At 43.2% G+C, this 21,076-nt stretch overlaps 1 protein-coding gene across 3 annotated transcripts in view; it reads left to right on the forward strand.

Moving 5' to 3' along the window:
- bcorl1 (BCL6 corepressor-like 1) overlaps positions 1–21,076 on the forward strand; it is a 58,478-nt gene that overhangs the window by 17,669 nt on the left and 19,733 nt on the right. Inside the window, exons 1-5 of one of the 3 annotated variants that reach the window (XM_063000552.1) lie at positions 2,840–2,912; positions 13,691–13,791; positions 13,890–16,451; positions 20,267–20,402; positions 20,493–20,951. In XM_063000552.1, the coding sequence (XP_062856622.1) occupies positions 13,786–13,791; positions 13,890–16,451; positions 20,267–20,402; positions 20,493–20,951 (3,163 nt within the window). In that variant the 5' untranslated portion in view covers positions 2,840–2,912; positions 13,691–13,785. Of the gene's footprint in view, positions 1–2,839; positions 2,913–13,690; positions 13,792–13,889; positions 16,452–20,266; positions 20,403–20,492; positions 20,952–21,076 lie in introns of those variants that run through there. The other 2 variants (XM_063000551.1, XM_063000553.1) reach the window with 2 other exon arrangements.

The raw sequence follows: 21,076 nt of genomic DNA on the forward strand, positions 1-21,076 counted from the left end.
TCCCACAGTCCAAAGACATGCAGTCAGGTCAATTAGAGATACTAATATTGCCCCTAGATTTAAATGTGCGTGTGGGTGTGTTTGCCCTGTGATGGACTGGCGACCTGTCCAGGGTGTTTCCTACCTTTCTTACAATTTACCCTTCAGTGAATTGTACCCACCATGACCCATTACAGGATGAAAAGGTGGCAAAATAGACAATCAAGGAATGAAGTAATAAAGTTACTAAAGTAATTGGAGTTACTAAAATTGCCCTAGATGTAAATGTGTGTGTGTGTGTGGCGTTTCCTACCTTTCCTCCAATTTACCCTTTGGTGAATTGTACCCACCGTAACATTCTATAGGTTAAAGCGAGGGTAAAACAGTCATTGAATGAAGTAATAAATGGGGACGAAGTGGACAAGCACCCTTGGTCAAAAGTAGTGTGCTGTGTTGAATTAAAAACTGCATGTTCTATTGGCGGCACATTGGGTAATGATGTAGCAAGAAGGGTCTGGTTCTTGGGTCTTGGGTCCTTTCTGTGTGGAGTTTGCATGTTCTCCCTGTGTCTGTGTGGGTTTCCCGCAGTAGCTTTGATTTCCTCCCACAGTCCAAAGATATGCAGTCAGCTCAATTAAAGCTACTATAATTGCCCTAGATGTAAATGTGTGTGTGCGTGTGTGTGTGTGTGTGTGTGTGTATGTGTGTATGTGGCGTTTCCTACCTTTCCTACAATTTACCCTTTGGTGAAGGGTCTGGGTCCTTTCTGTGTGGAGTTTGCATGTTCTCCCTGTGCCTGTGTGGGTTTCCCCCAGTAGCTTTGATTTCCTCCCACAGTCCAAAGATATGCAGTCAGCTCAATTAAAGCTACTATAATTGCCCTAGATGTAAATGTGTGCGTGTGTGTGTGTGTGTGTGTGTGCGTGCCCTGTGATGGACTAGCGACCTGTCTGTGGTGTTTATTCACCCTTCCTACAATTTACTGTATAGGATAAAGCGGTGGTAAAACATACAGTAAATGATTGAAGTAATAAGTGGGGATGAAGTGGACAAGCATTCTTGGTCAAATGTATGTACTGTATGTCTGTTGGTGGCACAGTGGGTATCGCCTACACGGTATATTCACAAATTGTCGGGCGCATAACACTATTAACTTCTTCTCTTACGGTACCGAATAGCGGACAGCTAGAGTCATCGTGTTAGCCAAGCACGCTATTCCATGCACTATGGAAGCCCCAAAGGGTCAAAACACACTCACTTCGTGTAGAAACGTCCATCAAACCATCGTCACAATACAACCACAGAAAAGTTTGTTACAGTTACAACACGCATCCAAGTATGGTGGCTCATAAGAAACAAACCAGATATCATTTAACCAAACGATCTACAATTACTACCAATTTGATACGGCACCTAAAAAATAAACACTCAGTCGAATACAGTGAGTTTATTATTATATGATGAAAAGAGGAACCGGATGTCCGCTAACACGGCAGAGATGCTGATTTTCCTCAGAAAGAACCTTCACTTCATTTTGAGTGTTCTAGTTTTACTACTACAATGCTGCACTAAGTTTGTTTACTTTTATTTTGTAAAAATAAAAGAACATTAAGCAATAGCTTGGATGCAGGCAATTTTTTTACTACAGCACTGCAAAGCTATTCAGTTGTTAAACATATACATTGGATTAATTTGAATAACTGTAATGTACTTGAAGTGTGCACTGTGTGAACATTATTATCTAGTTCTTATCTAGACAATATCTAGAAAATACAAGTATCGGTTTGAGACTCGGTATCGGATCGTGATCAAAATTAATAATCGGGATCGGTATCGGGAACAAAAAAATGTGATCGGGACATCCCTACTAGAAAATACAAGTATCAGTTTGAGACTTGGGATCGGATCGGGATCAAAATTAATGATCGGGATCGGGAACAAAAAATGTGATCGGGACATCCCTAATAAAGATAGAAGTTATACATTCAGTAAACTAAGATATTTGAAGAAAAAGGCTTTCATTAGCAGCTGGATTTGTCACCTATTGTTCTTTATGTCTGGCCAAAGCATTTATGTTAAATAAATTCTGAATTGTGCAGCAGCAAATAAAGTGAAATATTTATTTCACCTTATACAAATGAGTTGAAAATCTTACCTTCTAAACTGACTACATAGCTTCTACCTGGCTGCGTTTTTTGTCCACCTGTTATTAAATGTGACTCTGTGGTTCCTCTGTGGTTTCCCCCACATTACGTAGCAGTACTAGAACGTCAGAGGCATTTGATGTTACTTCAGCCACAGAGAACATGGTGAGCTCACTGAGCCAATATGTCACTCTATTCCGTTGCCCATTGACACTCCCTGTTCAAATCTATCCACTCTGGGAATTCAGAGGCTTGTTTTCCTCTGGGTCCTGGTTACAAGTGACTTGTACCAGACCTGAGGGCTGTGATTAGATCAAAGTCATTTAAATGCTTTTTTTTGTTTGGATGCAGTGTTTGGAAATAATATTTTTCAATATTTCACAGACAAGAATTTAAAGGCTGGATTGTTTTAGGAGAATATTTTATATATTTACAAATGAATACCTGCTTTATGATATTGAATGACCATCCACGTTTGTTATTATGAAGCTGCACAACGTATTATTATTATTATTTTTCTATATTTTTAATGCGTTTTTTAGTCAATTTGTCTTCCACTGCTGGGGATCCCCGATTTTTTGCAGTTGAGGAGGGTACATTGCTGCTCACGCCTCCTCCGACCCACGTGCAGCCCTTAATGGAACCCTTTTCCACCCATGCACTCTGCACAGGCACCTCTATTCCACAATCAGGGTCCTTACACGGCGTTTGAAGACCACGCCCACATAGTCTGGCCACCCCCCCCCCAACTCACATTTGGATCAATTTTGAATTTCCAACCCTAGACAGGTTGCCAGTTCATTACAAAACACTCTCTCTCTCTCTCTCTCTCTCTCTCTCTCTCTCTCTCTCTCTCTCTCACTCTCTCTCTCTCACACACACACACACCTAGATCAATTTTGTATTTCCGACCCTCGACAGGTTGCCATCACAGGGCGCACACACACATCTAGTGCAATGTTAGTATCTCCAATTAAAATGACTGCATGTCTTTGGACTGTGGGAGGAAACCGGAGCTCCTGGAAAATACTCACACAGACACTGGGAGAACATGCCTGGGAATTGAACCCAGGGCCTTTTTGCTCTGAGGCGACAGTGCCACCCACTGAGCCACCATGCTGCCTATTATTATTAATATTATTATTAGTATTAATGACTGTAGGACCATGATGCCACCACGGTGTGGCATAAATTTAAATTCCAGTTTAAGTCTTGACTAAGGAAATTGTGACACAGTTTAAAAGGAACCTCTTTTAGAGGAAGTTTCCTACTGATCTCTTAGTCCTGACTGTTAACACTACTAACTAAAGAATTAAACCCAAATAAAATGGTTTTTGCAACTCGCAAAAGGCATGTTTTCTACTAGACAAATATATCATCCAAGTGCCTTTGTGTGGTTGTTTTTTATAGCTATTATCTAATTTATAAGGGTCAACCCAGTTTTGTCATTCAGCCTCCGTCACTTTTTAATTACTGCTTAAAGAGTTCCTAAACATAAAAAACCTACAACTGTTCAAATTGTGGTCGTAAAAATGTCAGGTGTGCCAATAATAAATGCAAGTTATGCGTATATGATAATACAGTGGTACCTCGATTTAACAGACTTCCATTTAACGGATTTCGGATTTAACAGACAAAATCTGGAAAACTGAATGTTCAGTCCGATTGTTAAAAATTCGGGCAAGAAGCCGCTTAGGTGGCGCAGTGGTAAAGTACGCTACCAGAGTTGGGGTTTCGAATACATTGTATCGAATCTCAGCTCTGCCTTTCCGAATGGGCTGGGCGGCAACATGAACAAAGATTGGCTGTTGTTCAGGGTCAGAGGGTAAAAAAGTCAGATCATAGGTCCTCATAACTGGTGCGACTGCGGCCCCTGCTGGCTGACTGATGACGCCTGCAGAGGGCTGAGGAATAATGCTGATGTGGGTGTGGCCCTCCATACACAGTGCCCGTCAGTGTATGAACTCGACTCGTGCGGGTGAAAAATGCAGTCTGTACTGACTGTACGTGCCGGAGGGGGGCGTATGTCAGTTGAGAGGCGTCATCAGTCAGTGGTGAAGGGTCGAATCAGTATAGAAGACGCAATCAGGGTGAGTTGACACGACTAGATTAGGGGAGAAAATTTGGGGGGAAAAGTGGGAAAAATTGAAAAAAAAAAAAAAAAATCAGGCAAGAAGCATACCAAGACCAGTAGTTCATTAATTGTTCACTAGCCAGTGCACGTCTTTCTGTTTACAGTGATAGGCTTTGATTTGTCAGGAGGCTCACTTTGTTCTCGCCTTTTTCTCTGTGTGTTATGCTTAATTTTTGCAAGTTCTGTTGCTTAGTTATGGCATTGAAAGACAATGGAATTTACGTTGTTCATTTTACTGTTTATAAAATGATATGATTACAGAAAATAAACAGTTAGGAGGGTGTTGATGTGGCACAGTGGTCTAATGTTCTTAAGTTTAAATCTAAGTTGTGCTGTCGGTGGCTTTAGGATGTAGCTTTTTGTGTGACTTTTTTTGTGTGAAAAGAAGTGGCTGGCGACTGCACATGCATCATAGGAAGCGCATAATAGTCTACAGCTTTCCTTGTGATGGGGATGGTGCAAGTGGCAGAGAAGGCACAGTTGGGCAATTGGAATAAAAGGGGGAAAATGCAAAATAGAAAAAACTGCTCTTTTAATATCATCCTCCCTCCCCGTATCTAATCACCCGATTGCATTGCGCTTCCTCTCTACTGATGATGACCTCCACTCTGACTGAGGAGAGCCGTAACACACGCCCCCTCCGACGCGTGTGCAGTAGCTGACTCCATATTTTCACCTGCATGAAGCGAGTTCATATGTGGAACAGCTTTGTGTACGGAGAGACAAACCCTGTCCACATTATACCTCGACTTTGTGCAGGCGCCAGCAATCCGCCAGCAGAGGTCATAATTGCATCAGTTAACAACAAGCCAATCATTGTTCGTATAGGTGCTCAGCCTGCCGGGTACCAGAGCTGAGATTCAAACTGACAGGTTCGAGCTCTGGTGTGCTAGCATGTTTTACCACTGCGCCACCTGAGCGCCTGCCATTTGAGATTTTATTTTGAGACTCTAGTTCGGCACTAGAAAGGCATGTTGTCTACTAGACAATTGTATCTTTGAAGTGCCTTTGTGTAGCTATTTTTTATAGGTATTACCTAATTAATAAGGGTCAACCCAGTTTTGTGATGTCATTTTACCTCCGTGTCACTTTTTAATTACCGCTTAAAGAGCTTTCCTTTAACATAAAAAAACCTTACAACCTTACCGTGTAAATTGTGGTCGGAAAAATAGTTCATGCGTATACGATAATACGAAGAAACCTTGATTTAACGGACCTTCATTTGACGTATTTCAGATTTAACGGACAAAATTTGGAAAACCGAATGTCCGGACTGATTGTTTAAAATTCGTACCAAGAAGTTCGTTAAGTGTTCACTAGCCAGTGCACATCTCTCTGTTTACGTGAGTGACAGGCGTTGTTTTGTCAGGAGGCTCACTTTGTTCTCGCCTTTTTCTCTGTGTGTTATGCTTAATTTTTGCAAGTTCTGTTGCTTAGTTATGGCTTCGAAAGACAATGGAATTTACGTTGTTCATTTTACTGGCCTTAGTGCTGTGTTTTTGTATATTTTTGCACCCCCCTGGAAAACAAACCTCGCTTATTCGGACGATCTTATTTTACGGACCAGTGCTTCTCCTTTTTTATTTTTTTTTTTATTTTTTTTTTTTTTTATATTTTATTTATGCTATATTTTATCCCTTTTTTTCCATTTTTAGCGCGTCCAGTTGCCCGATTGCATCATGCTTTCTCTCCACTAATGTTGATCCCTGCTCTGATTGAGGAGAACGAAGCTAACCCATGTCCCCTCCGAAACGTGGGCAGCAGCCGTATGCATTTTATCACCCGCACTTTGAAGAGTGCAGTGCAGCTCAGCGATGTGTACGGAGAGACACACCCTGAGAGCACTCTTTTCTCATCTCTGTGCAGGCGCCATCAATCAGCCAGCAGAGGTCATAATTGCACCAGTCATGGGAGAGAGACCCCATCCGGCTTACTCCCGCCCATATCTGAACAACAGGCCAATCGTTGTTCATGTGGCCGCTCAGCCTTAGCCGGCAGGCAGAGCTGAGATTCCATGCTATGTATTCGAGATCCCAGCTCTGATTCCAGCATGTGTTTTTACCACTGCGCCACCTGAGCGGCCTTGTGCTTCTCCTTTTTAATCTGTTCAATGAATAATGAAATAATAATATACATTATTATAAAGGTTTTGGTTTTCTTAAAATGAATATACTTTAAGGAATGTTAAAATTCTTTTCATAATTTGTGTGTGGGTACTCAGGTGGCACAGCCTACTACCACTAGGATCAGGGTTCAAATCGCAGCCTGCTATCGGCCGGCAGAGGCTCTGCACAGACATGATTTGCTGGAACGTTGGTATTAAATGGTTGAAAACCATTCCCAATCAGAGGCTTTCCAGAAGGAAATAGCATGATGATTTAAAACCTGTCTGTATATTTCAGCATTTATGATCTCATCAGTTCGGACAGTATCAGCAGCAACACTGGCAGAAATGCAGCCCCAAACCAGGACAGAACCTCCACCACGTTACACTGAAGGCCTCAAGCACTGAAGGCCTTCTCATATATTGTTGACTATTGGTCCTAAAAATCAATTTTGGGCCGCTCAGGTGGTGCATCGGTAAAAACACACGCTGGAACCAGAGCTGGGATCTCGAATACATTGTATCGAATCTCAGCTCTGCCTGCCGGCTAAGGCTGAGCAGCCACATGAACAACGATTGGCCTGTTGTTCAGATATGGGCGGGATTAATCCGGATGGGGTCTCGCTCTCATAACTGGTGCAATTACAACCTCTGCTGGCTGATTGATGGCGCCTGCACAGAGATGAGAAAAGAGTGCTCTCAGGGTGCGTCTCTCCATACACAACGCTGAGCTGCACTGCACTCGTCACAGTGCGGGTGATAAGATCTATACGGCTGCTGCCCACATGTCGGAGGGGACGTGAGTTAGCTTCGTTCTCCTCAATCAGAGCAGGGATCGGCATTGGTGGAGAGGAAGCCTGATGCAATTGGATGCGCTAAAAAGGGAGAAAAAGGGGAGAAAATATATTTAAAAAATCAATTTTGGATCTTTATTCCAGTCTTTGTGAGATTTAGCATATCTTAGACTTTTCACCCTGTTCTTCTTTTATAAAAGTGGTTCGTTGGCTGCTTACGACCATTCCGGATTGAGCTTCTTCAAACTGTAAAAGGGTCAACTTGGCATCCCAATGAAGCTGCCAGATGCTGAGCCAGGTCCTTGCTGGACTTTGCTATCTCAAAGAACAAACTCTGAGAAACTTTTCATCAGATAATGAGAGTTTTCTTGGCCTTCCACTCTCCTTCAAAATCCTTATAACAGATTCTTCTATATAGAATTCTATATAACAGCCTGAATACCACATTTTAAGCGTCCAGTTTGTTAGCTGATTTTTTTTTCTGAGAGTGGCCTTACTAATGCAAAGTACATTTTTATGTCTATTTTTTGGAATTTGGATTGAATGATGTGATTGAAGTTGGTCTTATACATATTACCAAGCTTCCAATGAATTAAATTCAACCATGCAATGCTCAAGCATGTCATATACGTACAAACCTGGTGTAACAAACCTTTTTAACAGCAGTCATTGTGACACGAAGTATAGTATATACACTATACACTATATTGCCAAAAGTATTCACTCACCCACCCAAATAATTGAATTCAGGTGTTCCAATCACTTCCATGGCCACAGGTGTATAAACCAAGCACCTAGGCATGCAGACTGCTTCTACAAACATTAGTGAAAGAAAGAATAAATCGTCGAAGCTCTTTCATGTATTAGCACCCTGTTCAGCATATTCCTGCCTTGTGACTAGTGTTTCTGGTAAAACCAGACCTTTTGTTTCTACACTCACTGTCCATTTTATCAGCTCCACTTACCATATAGAAGCACTTTGTAGTTCTACAATTACTGACTGTAGACTGCAGATCATTCTCAGCACTGCAGTGACACATACATGGTGGTGGTGTGTTAGTGTGTGTTGTGCTGGTATGAGTGTATCAGACATAGCAGCGCTGCTGGAGTTTTTAAATACCGTGTCCACTCACTGTCCACTCTATTAGACACTCCTACCTAGTTGTTTCACCTTGTAGACTTAGTCAGAGACGATCGCTCATCTATTGCTGCTGTTTGAGTCGGTCATCTTCTAGACCTTCATCAGTGGTCACAGGACGCTGCCCACGGCGCGCTGTTGGCTGGAAATTTTTTTGGTTGGTGGACTATTCTCAGTCCAGCAGTAACAATGAGGTGTTTTAAAACTTCACCAGCGCTGCTGTGTCTTATCCACTCATACCAGCACAACACACACTAACACACCACCACCATGTCAGTGTCACTGCAGTGCTGAGAATGATCCACCACCTAAATAATACCTGCTCTATAGTGGTCTTGGGAGAGTCCTGACCATTGAAGAACAGCTTGAAAGGGGGCTAACAAAGCATGCAGAGAAACAGATGGACCACAGTCAGTAACTGTAGAACTACAAAGTGCTTCTATATGGTAAGTGAAGCCGATAAACTGGACAATGTGTGTAGAAACGAGGAGGTGGTTTTAATGTTATGGCTGATCGGTGTATATATGGTCACTATACCATTTCTAAAACAACAAATGTCATGGTGGGTTAAGAATTTTCCACAATAATTCTGGAGCTGACCGAATATCTCACATTTATATATTTATAAGTAATAATGAGCTGTAATTTAATATCTATGCCGTAAACTAAACCTCCGGTGAGATTTTTATTGCCTAGCTCATTTGTGATTTAAAATCTTTCAGGTCTGACCTTTTACTTTTGATTTTTTTTGTGATGGTTGTATTTTTAGTTATTTATAAGCTGGTACCTTTCTTGGGGCACTCGGGTGAGGTAGCGATAAAATGCGCTAGCCCAGTACAGCAGTCTCAGTGGTGATATCAGCTGGTTTGGCTAATGTCCCGCGTTGATATCTTTCTTAATTCATTTATTTAAAAAAATTTTCTTTATGCATTTTCTCCCCTTTTTCTCCCTTTTTTTTAGCGAGTCCAATTGCCCGATTGCGTCATGCTTCCTCTCCACCAATGCCGATCCCTGCTTTGATTGAGGAGAGCGAAGCCAACCCACGTCCCCTCCGACATGTGGGCAGCATGCCGTATGCATCTTATCACCTACATATTGACGAGTGCAGTGCAGCTCAGCGTTGTGTACGGAGAGACACCCTGAGAGCACTCTTTTCTCATCTCTGTGCAGGCGCCATCAATCAGCCAGCAGAGGTCGTAATTGCACCAGTTATGAGAGCGAGACCCCATCCGGCTTAGTCCCGCCCATATCTGAACAACAGGCCAATCGTTGTTCATGTGGCCGCTCAGCCTTGTATCAAATGTCAGGCGAAGCTGACATTTGATACGATGTATTCGAGATCCCAGCTCTGGTTCCAGCGTGTTTTTACCGCTGCGCCACCTGAGCGGCCTCATCTTTCTTAATTTTAAAACGTACTTGATTTTATTCATTTAATTGTAAAAGAATAATACAAAAACATCTGTGAATGCATTTCACACATGAAGTGTTTTTCTTGCTCTTGTACATTAGATTGGAGCTTTGGAGCTTGCTCTTGTGGTTATTGCGTAACCCAGTTGCATTTGAGCCTTGTAATACGGAACATTTTTATTTTAGGAGTTCATCCAGGCACTAAGGCAACAAAGCATCCTCACAGCATCACAGTACCACTAAATTTGACTTTTGGGATGATGTTCTTATTATGGAATGCTGACTAACTTTGCACCTAATTTAACAAGACCTGTGTCGGCCAATTTGGTCCATTTTTAGGCTTTGGGTTTTTATAATACACAGATTAAGCATAACATTATGACCACCTTTCTAATATTGTGTTGGTCCCCCTTTTGCTGCCAAAACAGCCCTGACCCGTCGAGGCATGGACTCCACTAGAGCCCTGAATGTGTGCTGTGGTATCTGGCACCAAGATGTTAGCAGCAGATCCTTTAACTCCTGTAAGTTGTGAGGTGGGGCCTCCATGGATCGGACTTGTTTGTCCAGCACATCCCACAGATGCTTGATTGGATTGAGATCTGGAGCATTTGGAGGCCAAGTCAAGACCTCAAACTCGTTGTGCTCCTCAAACCATTCCTGAACCATTTTTGCTTTGTGGCAGGGCGCATCATCATACTGAAAGACCCTGACTGGTCTGCGGCCATGCAGGCCCATACGCAACAAACTGTGAAGCACTGTGTTTTCTGACACCTTTCTAACAGAACCAGCATTAACTTCTTCGGGAATTTGAGCTACAGTAGCTCATCTGTTGCCTTCACTCCCCACGTGCATCAATGAGGACCTTGGACCACTTTTGATAGATACTGACCACTGCAGACCGGGAACACCCCACAAGAGCTGCAGTTTTTGGAGATGCTCTGACCCAGTCGTCTAGCCATCACAATTTGGCCCTTGTCAAACTTTAAGGATAAAATGTTCACTTGCTGCCTACTATATCCCACTGGTGCCATGATGAAGAGATAATCAGTGTTATACACTTTACCTGTCAGTGGTCATAATGTTATGCTTGGTCGGTGTATGTTTTTGGTTTTTATTTTTGGCAAGTGTGACACGAAATGTTTTTCCCAGTATGTTTTTATTAGTGGAACCATTAAGTGGACCTTCTTCAAGAGGAGAAAGGCTAGCAGTTTCTAAAATGCTCTTATAGGATCAGGTGACTTGAGTTGTTGAGGTGCTTTTGAAGGACCTTTGGGAAGATTTACCATTGTTACTTTATTCATTGAAAGATAATGGCTCTTCGCCCAGGCGGCACAGTGGGATATTCCACCAGTGCACACCAAATCTTCAACCACTCAAATTCGAATCTCAGCGTTTCTAGCGGTCGACTGGGCACCCCCTAGCAGGCACAATTGGCAGAGGACCGGACTAAAAGTTGGGACTAAAAAGTGGGCGACATCTTCAGCGCTGGTTAGTAGCCCAAGGCGCCTGTACAGAAGTAAAGGAAAGCAGAGCATGACTCTCCGAGCACGTGACTGGCCTCACACACAAATCCACCCAGAAGGGGTCATGGACTGTGCACGTGTAGGAGGGAGGGTGTTTCCGGCAAATATTCCCTCCTCCGGCGTGATCGGTGTCCCCAGCAGCGGATTAATTGGCTATGCAAAATCGGAAGTAAAAGAGTGAAAATTTATAAATAAACTTGACTGAGTTTAAGCAGTTTAAAAACTTTTTGGGACTGTTAAATTTTAAGATCATTTTTCCGGGGGGCACGGTGGCTTGGTGGGTAGCACTGTCGCCTCACAGCAGGAAGGTCCTGGTCCAAGGCTCGATTCCCAGGTGCAGCAGGTTGGGTCCTTTCTGTGTGGTGTTTGCATGTTCTCCTCGTGCCTAATTGGTTTCTTTAGGGAGCTTCGGTTTCCTCCCACAGTCCAAAGACATTCAGTGAGGTGAACTGGAGACACTAAATTGTCCATGACTGTGTTTGATATAACCTTGTGAACTGATGAACCTTCTGTAATGAGTAACTACACTCCTGTCATGAATGTAACCGAAGTGTAAAACATGACGTTAAAATCCTAATAAATAAATAAATAACCATGCGTTGTCTATGAAGCCATGCTGTTGTAGCACGTATAGAGTGAGGCTGTGTCGTTTCCTGGGAAAAGACTTCACCTTGACCGCAGCATGTCTCTCTAAAATCAAAATACACACATCTGCATCAATGTTACCTTCACACATATGCAAGTCACTCATGCAGTGGACACTGATGCTTCCCCATACCATGACAGTCACTGGCTTTTGCAGCTTTTGCTGAGAAGAGTCTAGTCTAGTCTATGCCACATAAAACTCAAGCTGGTCGTGTTTCCACTGTCTTTTAGTCCATAGAGTTTTAGCATAGAGTTGATGTCTGGCTTTCTTTTGGGTTGCATTTCTCTTGCTTGTTGCTAAGTGATAACAGTTTTCTGAAGAACGCCAGTGCCCATGTGGCCATATTTGTCACAATAGCATGACAGTTTCTCGTGCAATGTCATCTAAGGGCTTGAAGGTCACACTCATTCAGTAGTGGTGTTTCTGTTTATCAGAATCCCTGAATCTTTTCACAGTATTATGTAAGGTAGATGGTAAAAGACCTAAATTACACTGGTCAACAGAGATTTTGTTTCTTGAACACTTTTGGGTGTGTCTTAGGTATTTTGAGCTGCTGATAACAAAAATCACCTCACATTTTTCCTATCACGTACCATTTTATTGATTCATGCCTCAAGGCTGTCTTGTTATACAGTGACAATGTCTATCCTTCAGTACCTGTTGGTATGCTTTACACATGAAGGAAACATACCAGAACATGGAACTGTTGTTGAAACACATCAAGTACAGCAACAACAACTGAAACATCTGGAGATTTAGAGTGGCACTGCTTCTTGGATTGCAGCTCAGATATACCAAGTATTGCTGCTTCATTTGCAATTGGGACAGTCATAAGAAGAATCATATTACACAAAAAATTACTGGCCAATTCATCAGAATTTGACCCCAGGGCAGAACAATATTGCACATAAACCACTTGTGGACCCAAAAAAAAAAATATATTCACTTCACTTAAAACTCGGGCTGATGAAAAATGTTATAAAGGCAACGAACAAATAAAAAGCAAGAAGAGTTCACAAGAATAACTGATACCATGATTAGTGAAGGCATTTCTGTTGGTCCACAAATGCGACACATCATGAATGATCAGTTCAAAGAGCTGGTGGTGAGACCTGAGAAAATCACTTGGAAATCATTCCAGGATGTTGTTGAAAATTTTTTTTTTTGCAACTATCGAGCGCCAAACTTCATCAAGCTGGGTGACAACCTTCTTCAAGCTTACAAAGTGATGAAGTGCAACGTCACTGAAAATTCATTTCCTGCATTTCTTCCCTAATCTTGGTGCAGTAAGTGATGAGCATGGTGAATGCTTTCACCAAGACATTGCCACAATGGAAAAATGTTACCAAGGCCACTGGAATCCGTCAGTGCTGGCTGACTATTGCTGGACACTAATACGAGATGCACCAGATGTTGAGTAGAAACGAAAATCAGCAGCAAAACACTTTTATCTCAGTTGAACTAATGACACGTATAAGATTTAAATGTGTTATAATCAGTAAGTTAATCTCATGTTTCTCAAAATTTCTATGTGATACAGACAATCAGAAACTACATTTGTGTTCAGATAAAATGGGTCTGTCACAATCACCAAAAAAATTCAAGGTAACAGAACTTTGGCAAAAAATTGTTGTCCAGTGTTATTTGGGGAAGGTTCGGAATGTCCTTGAGTGGCCCAGCCAAAGACAGGGAAAAACAGGTTAACATCGCTGTCTAGTTTTATTTACATTTTTCTGCTGTCCCAATACTTTATTAATTGGGTTTGTTTGATTCTGAAGAAGATGTTTATGTCTGACACTATTATATTTTCTTTTTTTGTAGATCTGTGGCATAATTCTGCACCATATAAAGAGAAGAATCTGGTAAAAGTGCACCTGTCGACTCACTCTGAGGAATGCTGTGTTGAAAAAACGCCTATGCAGGTATTTATTTAATTTTTTTAATATTCAGTAAATTAAAACACTTGTTTCTCCTATAGCAAAGATATTTACCCTTTCCAATTTCTTAACTTCTTGCCCAGGTGGATCCCTCACCAATGAATGTGGGTGATGGTGGCACACTGAGCAGAGGGAGCAGTGTCCCTACACAGCTTTTAGAGAGCATGGTGGGGAATCCACAGCAGACACTGCCTCCTGAACTCAGAGATGTGCCTCACAGCCAGCAGAACAATCTAAGGCCTTCCACAGACTGCAAAATGCCCGGCGTCTGCTCAGAGGCCAGCAAAGCTAGCAAAACCAGCAATTCAAACCATTGTCCCGAAGTCCCTCCCTCTCAACCTCGCAACAATGCTTCTGTGTTCAGCACTGATTCTTTGAGCATGTCATTGCCTGATAGGACAGACATTTCCAAAGCCAAAGCTGACGGTGCTGGTGTCTGCCACCCTCACCACTGGGCCGGGGGTAAAAAGATCGGAACAGAGGACTTGGTCAACATGGTTCAAAGTGGCATGACTTCAAATAAGAAAAGTCCTCATGGCACGGGACCCACCCAGCCTGTGATTAGCCTTCCTACAGGATTTCAGTGTTCCACTCTGTTTAAACCAGGCCAGCCTGTTGCATTCTTGCCCACTGCTAACTTTCCCTCCCCGATCTGTAAAATTACGTTGCCTCCCGGATTGGGGCAGATTGCAGCTCTCAGAGAAGCCACTGCTAGTCAGTTTCAAAAGGACTGTCCAACGTCTAGTTCTGGCTTAGGTGTCACGCCAAGGCTTAAATCGTATCCTTATCAGTTTTCTGTGGGTCAAGCCATCACTCCTGAGAAGAAACCTCTGTCTTCAACATCTAAATGCAGAAGTGACTACGTGTCTAGCGTGAAAGGCTGCAAAGGAGAGCACAAATCGGCGATTTCCTCCGCAAACCCAGTGCAACAGGCCACACAAGCCTCAGCCCCACTGACTCATTACACCATCTCTCCCACCGCTGCCATCTGCTGTGGCTCAGCGCTGGCCAACATTACTCAGAGCAGGCTGCTTAGCCTCGTGGAGAAATGTCCACCGTACCGCGGGGTCGAAAAGACCTCTGTGGCATATTTAAATCCGAAGACTCCTTCCTCTCCAGAGGAACACAACGATCTGTGTCCACCAGAGGCTCGAGATCTGCCCCTTGACTTATCTTCGAAATCCAAACGCCAAAAAAGCATCAAGGATGCTCAAAATAGTCCCACACCTGTGACTGAGCATTGCCACGTCGAGCCTCATCAAAAGAACGTCCATGCCTCTAAAAGGTCTCAGAGCTCTACTTTTGGTTCTGCAGGTACATACAATCTACCAGACACTCAGCGTAATGGCTCCGCTCCAACGTCCACCTCCAAACACAGCAATCACACCGTGGAACCTAGTGCACCATGGGTCAAAGGCTCCTCTCCAAATTCCTTGACCAACCTCCAGGGAACTTACGTAGGTGTAGCGAGCCCCATACTGGCATCCACCTTGCGTAACAAAGATGGAAAAGGTGCCTCTTTTGTCGAAGACCTTCAGACGTTTGCCAAGCAAGAGACCATTTCGATTATTGATCAGGGAGAGCAATTGGTCTCCAAGGGCAAGAAGGCACCTCTTTCAGCTAAAGGTGCCCAGCAAAATAAAGGACATAAGCATCTTGCTAGTAATTCGTCCCCCGGAGCGAAAGAGCCTTCGTCGTCACCCGTGTTTGGTACTGCGAACTCGCAGTCTCCTCGGAAGTCTGGTGGAAAAGCGGGTATTGCTTGTTCCCCTCCAGGTGTTAAATCCTTATGGAAACAACGACCATGTCATACCCAAACCCCGTCTAAGATCAAAAGCAACCCGACTTGTGAAAGCCACATGTTTAACAAAATGAAATCAGAACTAAATCCTACTAAACAGGAGGAAGAAAACTGGGAGAAGACCAGTTCCCCCCTGTCCAATCTTGAATCGATAGTGAAGCAGAAAGCCCTTGAAACGACTGCACTTACTGGTGAAAACTACTGTAATCTTACTACTGCAGGATCTAAAAAGCCTGAAGTATCCACCCTCCTTAACAGGTGCCCGAACCCTTCACTGAAGCAAACACTGTCCCCGGGCGTTTTACCTTCCAGGACTGCGGATCCTTGCGACGCCAAGCCATGTCCAAACTCGCCATCCAGAGATACCACAATAACGGTGAACAGGCCGGAACCTGACACCGTTATCATGCCTCGAGAATTGTGCAATGACAAACATGCAAAGCAGCTCGAAAAACTGATGGCCGACGGGGGTCAGAAGTCGGAGCCCAGAAGCCCTAAGAAAAGATGTGCTTCCAGTATTAAAACCAGCAAGAAGGAGAGGAAACTAGCCCGCAAGCTTGAAGAGGACACGAAAAGAGAGCCGGAGCTCAGTCCTAATTCAAAACTGGAGGAAATATCCGTACCTCAGACCACGACTAAAACAGAGGTCGAAGGAGAGAAAAAAATTAATGGTGCCAAAGAAAATATTATTACTGAGGGAAAGGTACCAGTCACCAAACAGAAGAAACCAAAAAAACCTAATAAGGAGAAGACCTCTGAAACACTCAAACCAGCCGGAACACTACCGAAAAAGCCTCAGGAGAAAAAGAATGCTACAATAAGGCAAGGCTCTACCTCTAAAAAAGTGAGTCATTTTTCTTCTTTATTATAATGTTGCTGTATTTAGTCTTAATCTAATGTTTTATAGCTCCTGAACAGGGTCTTATAGAGGTTTTTTTGAGAAGGGTTTTGCTTATTGCGAACCAGGGCGCAAATTGTCGCTTTGCTCAGCGCTTGGAGGGTGGCACTGTAGCTGGGTGGGTAGTAGGGATGTCCCGATCACGTTTTTTTGTTCCCGATCCTGATCAATAATTTTGATCCTGATCCAATCCCGAGTCTCAAACCGATACTTGTATTTTCTAGTCTAGATAAGAACTAGATAATAATGTTCACACAGTGCACACTTCAAGTACATTACAGTTATTCAAATTAATCCAATGTATATGTTTAACAACTGAATAGCTTTGCAGTGCTGTAGTAAAAAAATTGCCTGCATCCAAGCTATTGCTTAATGTTCTTTTATTTTTACAAAATAAAAGTAAACAAACTTAGTGCAGCATTGTAGTAGTAAAACTAGAACACTCAAAATGAAGTGAAGGTTCTTTCTGAGGAAAATCAGCATCTCTGCCGTGTTAGCGGATAGCCGGTTCCTCTTCTCATCATATAATAATAAACTCGCTGTATTCGGCTGAGTGTTTATTTTTTAGGTGCCGTATCAAATTGGTAGTAATTGTAGATCGTTTGGTTAAATGATATCTGGTTTGTTTCTTATGAGCCACCGTACTTGTATGCGTGTTGTAACTGTAACAATGGTTCTGTGGTTGTATTGTGACGATGGTTTAATGGACGTTTCTAGGCAAAGTGAGTGTGTTTTGACCCTTTGGGGCTTCCATAGTGCATGGAATAGCGTGCTTGGCTAACTCGATGACTCTAGCTGTCTGCTATTCGGTACCGTAACAGAAGAAGTTAATAAAGTGTTATGCGCTCGACAATTTGTGAATATACCGTGTATTTATTTCGTTATTAAGCAAGTGCATCACTACGACGCTCGGTCACTTAACTAAGCCAATCAGAGTGCTTGATACTGAGATGTCGTTCAGTCTTGTAACACGTAAACTCGTAAAAGCTGTTATGTTATGGTCCTGAAGTTTTCATACTCGGATTAAAAGATATTGCAGACATTACACTTCGCTGTTGGACTTGTTTCACTTTCCAATTTAAAGTATTTCCACACAGCGGACATGCTGATGTATAACAAAGAATCGGGCTTAGGATCGGCCTTAGTAAAGCCGATACCGATCAGTTAAAAAAATGCCTTGATCGGCCCCGATTCCGATCTTTGAGATTGGATCGGGACATCCCTAGTGGGTAGCACTGTCGCCTCACAGTAAGAAGGTCCTGGGTTTGATTGCCAGGTGAAGCAGTCTGGGTTCTTTCTGTGTGGAGTTTGCATGTTCTCACCGTGTCTGTGTTGGTTTCACATGCAAGTGAGTTGGAATGGAGAGACAAAATTAGTATTACAGCAGCTCAAGGTACATTAGAAAAGAAATTAAGTGAGTAAAAGGCTCAAGTAAGTAAGTATTACTGTCTTGAATGTAACCCAAGTGTGTAAAAACATACTAATAAGTAAATAAAATTGCTCAGTGCTTGGCTTTAGGGGTGCGTAAACCAGAGATGTTCACAAGTCACAAAATACGAGTCCGAGTCAAGTCAAGAGTCTTCAGGCTAGAGTCCGAGTTAAGTCACGGGTCTTTAGGATAGAGTCCAAGTGAAGTCACAAGTCTTTGAGCTAGAGTTTGAGTCAAGTCTTTAGGCTAGACTTGGAGTCAAGTCACGAGTCTTTAGGCTAGAGTACGAGTCAAGACACGAGTCTTTAGGCTAGAGTTCGAGTCAAGTCACGAGTCTTCAGGCTAGAGTCCGAGTCAAGTCACGAGTCTTTAGGCTAGAGTCCGAGTCAAGACACGAGTCTTTAGGCTAGAGTTCGAGTCAAGTCACGAGTCTTCAGGCTAGAGTCCGAGTCAAGTCACGAGTCTTTAGGCTAGAGTCCGAGTCAAGTCACGAGTCTTCAGGCTAGAGTCCGAGTCAAGTCACGAGTCTTCAGGCTAGAGCCCGAGTCAAGTCACGAGTCTTCAGGCTAGAGTTCGAGTCAAGTCACGAGTCTTTAGGCTAGAGTTTGAGTCAAGTCACGAGTCTTCAGGCTAGAGTTCGAGTCAAGTCACGAGTCTTTAGGCTAGAGTTTGAGTCAAGTCACGAGTCTTCAGGCTAGAGTCCGAGTCAAGTCACGAGTCTTTAGGCTAGAGTTTGAGTCAAGTCACGAGTCTTTAGGCTAGAGTCCAAGTCAAGTCTCCATCTCTGGCGTAAACGTCATCAAAAGTGTACCACACCACGAATATCCATTTGTATGAAATAACCATCAAATCTACCCTGAAAGCATCCACATGTATCAAAGTTTAGCTGTATTTTTCCCTCATTGTGTGGTACATTTGCTTTTAGACTTGTGTTCTACAACTTGCTTCTGATAAATGGTGAGAACTAGCTTCTTCGGTAGAGTCCATAATGCTTAACCTGCAAAAAACATCCCACAGCTGCTGAAGGGTGTGTGGGGGAGGATGCATAGAGCGAACACAACCATCGAGGTGGTTCCACAGATGCTCAATTGAGTTCAAGTCTGGGGAATTAGGGGGTCATGGTAGTACTTGTAAGTCTTGGATATGCTCTTCCAACCAATGTCAGACATTTCTAGCCGCGTGACATGTTGCACTGCCTTGCTGGAAGATTCTAATTCTAACAAAATTCTAAATGTGTACATATTTATATTATATAGGCATAACATTATGTCCACTGAGATGCGAAGTGAATAACACTGATTATCTCTTCATCATGGCACCTGTTAGTGGGTGGGATATATTAGGCAGCAAGTGAACATTTTATCCTCAATGTTGATGTGTTAAAAGGCTCATTGATGCACGTGGAGCGCGAAGGCTGGCCTGTGTGGTCTGATCCAACAGACGAGCTACTGTAGCTCAGATTGCTGAAGAAGTTAATGCTGGTTCTGATAGAAAGGTGTCAGAATACACAGTGCATCACAGTTTGTCGCGTATGGGGCTGCATAGCCGCAGACCAGTCAGGGTGCCCATGCTGACCCCTGTCCACTGCCAAAAGTGCCAACAATGTGCACGTGAGCATCAGAACTGGACCACGGAGCAAAGGAAGAAGGTGGCCTGGTCTAATGAATCACGTTTTCTTTTACGTGTGTCGCTTACCTGGGGAACACATGGCACCAGGGTGCGCTATGGGAAGAAGGCAAGCTGGCTGAGGCAGTGTGATGTTTTGGGCAATGTTCTGCTGGGAAACCTTGGGTCCTGCCGTCCATGTGGATGTTACTTTGACACGTACCACCTATCTAAGCATTGTTGCAGACCATGTACACCCTTTCATGAAAACGGTATTCCCTGATAACTGTGGCCTCTTTCAGCAGGATAATGCGCCCTGCCACAAAGCAAAAACGTTTCAGGAATGGTTTGAGGAGCACAACAACAAGTTTGAGGTGTTGACTTGGCCTCCAAATTCCCCAGATCTCAATCCAATCGAGCATCTGTGGGATGTGCTGGACAAACAAGTCCGATCCATGGAGGCCCCACCTCACAACTTAGAGGAGTTAAAGGATCTGCTGCTAACATCTTGGTGCCAGATACCACAGCACACCTTCAGGGGTCTAGTGGAGTCCATGCCTCGACGGGTCAGGGCTGTTTTGGCAGCAAAAGTGGGATCAACACAATATTAGGAAGGTGGTCATAATGTTATGCCTTATGTGGTCAGTTCAGGATTGTTAATTTTTATTTATTAATCAAATATTAACACATATTTAAGTTATAATTATATAAATTTTTTGTGTTGCAGCAGAAACATTTATCACCTGCTGTACAGAAAAGTCCACTAAACGACAGCACACGGTCACCTCCTGAAGTTGGAGGGAAAAGTCGCAAAGGAAAGTCTAGTCCAGTAAAAGCTGTACAACCAGCTCACAACAATACTGGTAAGTTTTAATTTTTCACATTTCATTTCTAAACAAGATAAAATGTCTTAATGTTGTGGAGAGAACTAACTGGTCTGATATTTTCCTTAGATTGTCAAAAAAGCCCACTAAGAAGTTCACAGGTAGACACTGCATTACCTAACAGAGCTGATGGACCCAACAAGGAGTCAGACTTGGAGGAAGAGACTCCGCCGAGGCCAAAGCGAGGACGCCGGCGTACAGACGAGGCCTTGCTGCGAGACTGGAGCTTTGCTTCTCCGCCCACTCCTCCTCTTCCGGATCCCCCTTCCTCACCCCCTCTACCGAGTCCAACTCCTCAGCCGCCTAAACGACCTCGGGGCAGGCCTCGTCTCAATCCTTTGCCCGAAGCAGGGGAAGCAGACAAGGTTAGACTCGATCAGGGGGTCGAAGGAGGAGAAAGAGCTTCTGCTAAGAAGAGGAAGCGCAGTAGTAATCGCAAGTATCAGAATGGGGAGTACCTCATAGAGAAGGACAAAGTGGAAAATGGGGAACAGGAGAAGATTAGGGTCAAAGAGGGTGAAGAAAAAGGTAAATGAAACTAATTTGCTTACCTTAAAGGCTTGGTACATCAGTAGTGGGTTTTTGTTACTGTATATTGGTATACACCGATAAGGCACAACATTATGACCACCTCCTTGTTTCTACACTCACTG

The sequence above is a fragment of the Trichomycterus rosablanca genome, chromosome 8 (assembly GCF_030014385.1).
Source record: "Trichomycterus rosablanca isolate fTriRos1 chromosome 8, fTriRos1.hap1, whole genome shotgun sequence".
In the NCBI taxonomy this organism is placed as follows: Eukaryota; Metazoa; Chordata; class Actinopteri; order Siluriformes; family Trichomycteridae; genus Trichomycterus; species Trichomycterus rosablanca.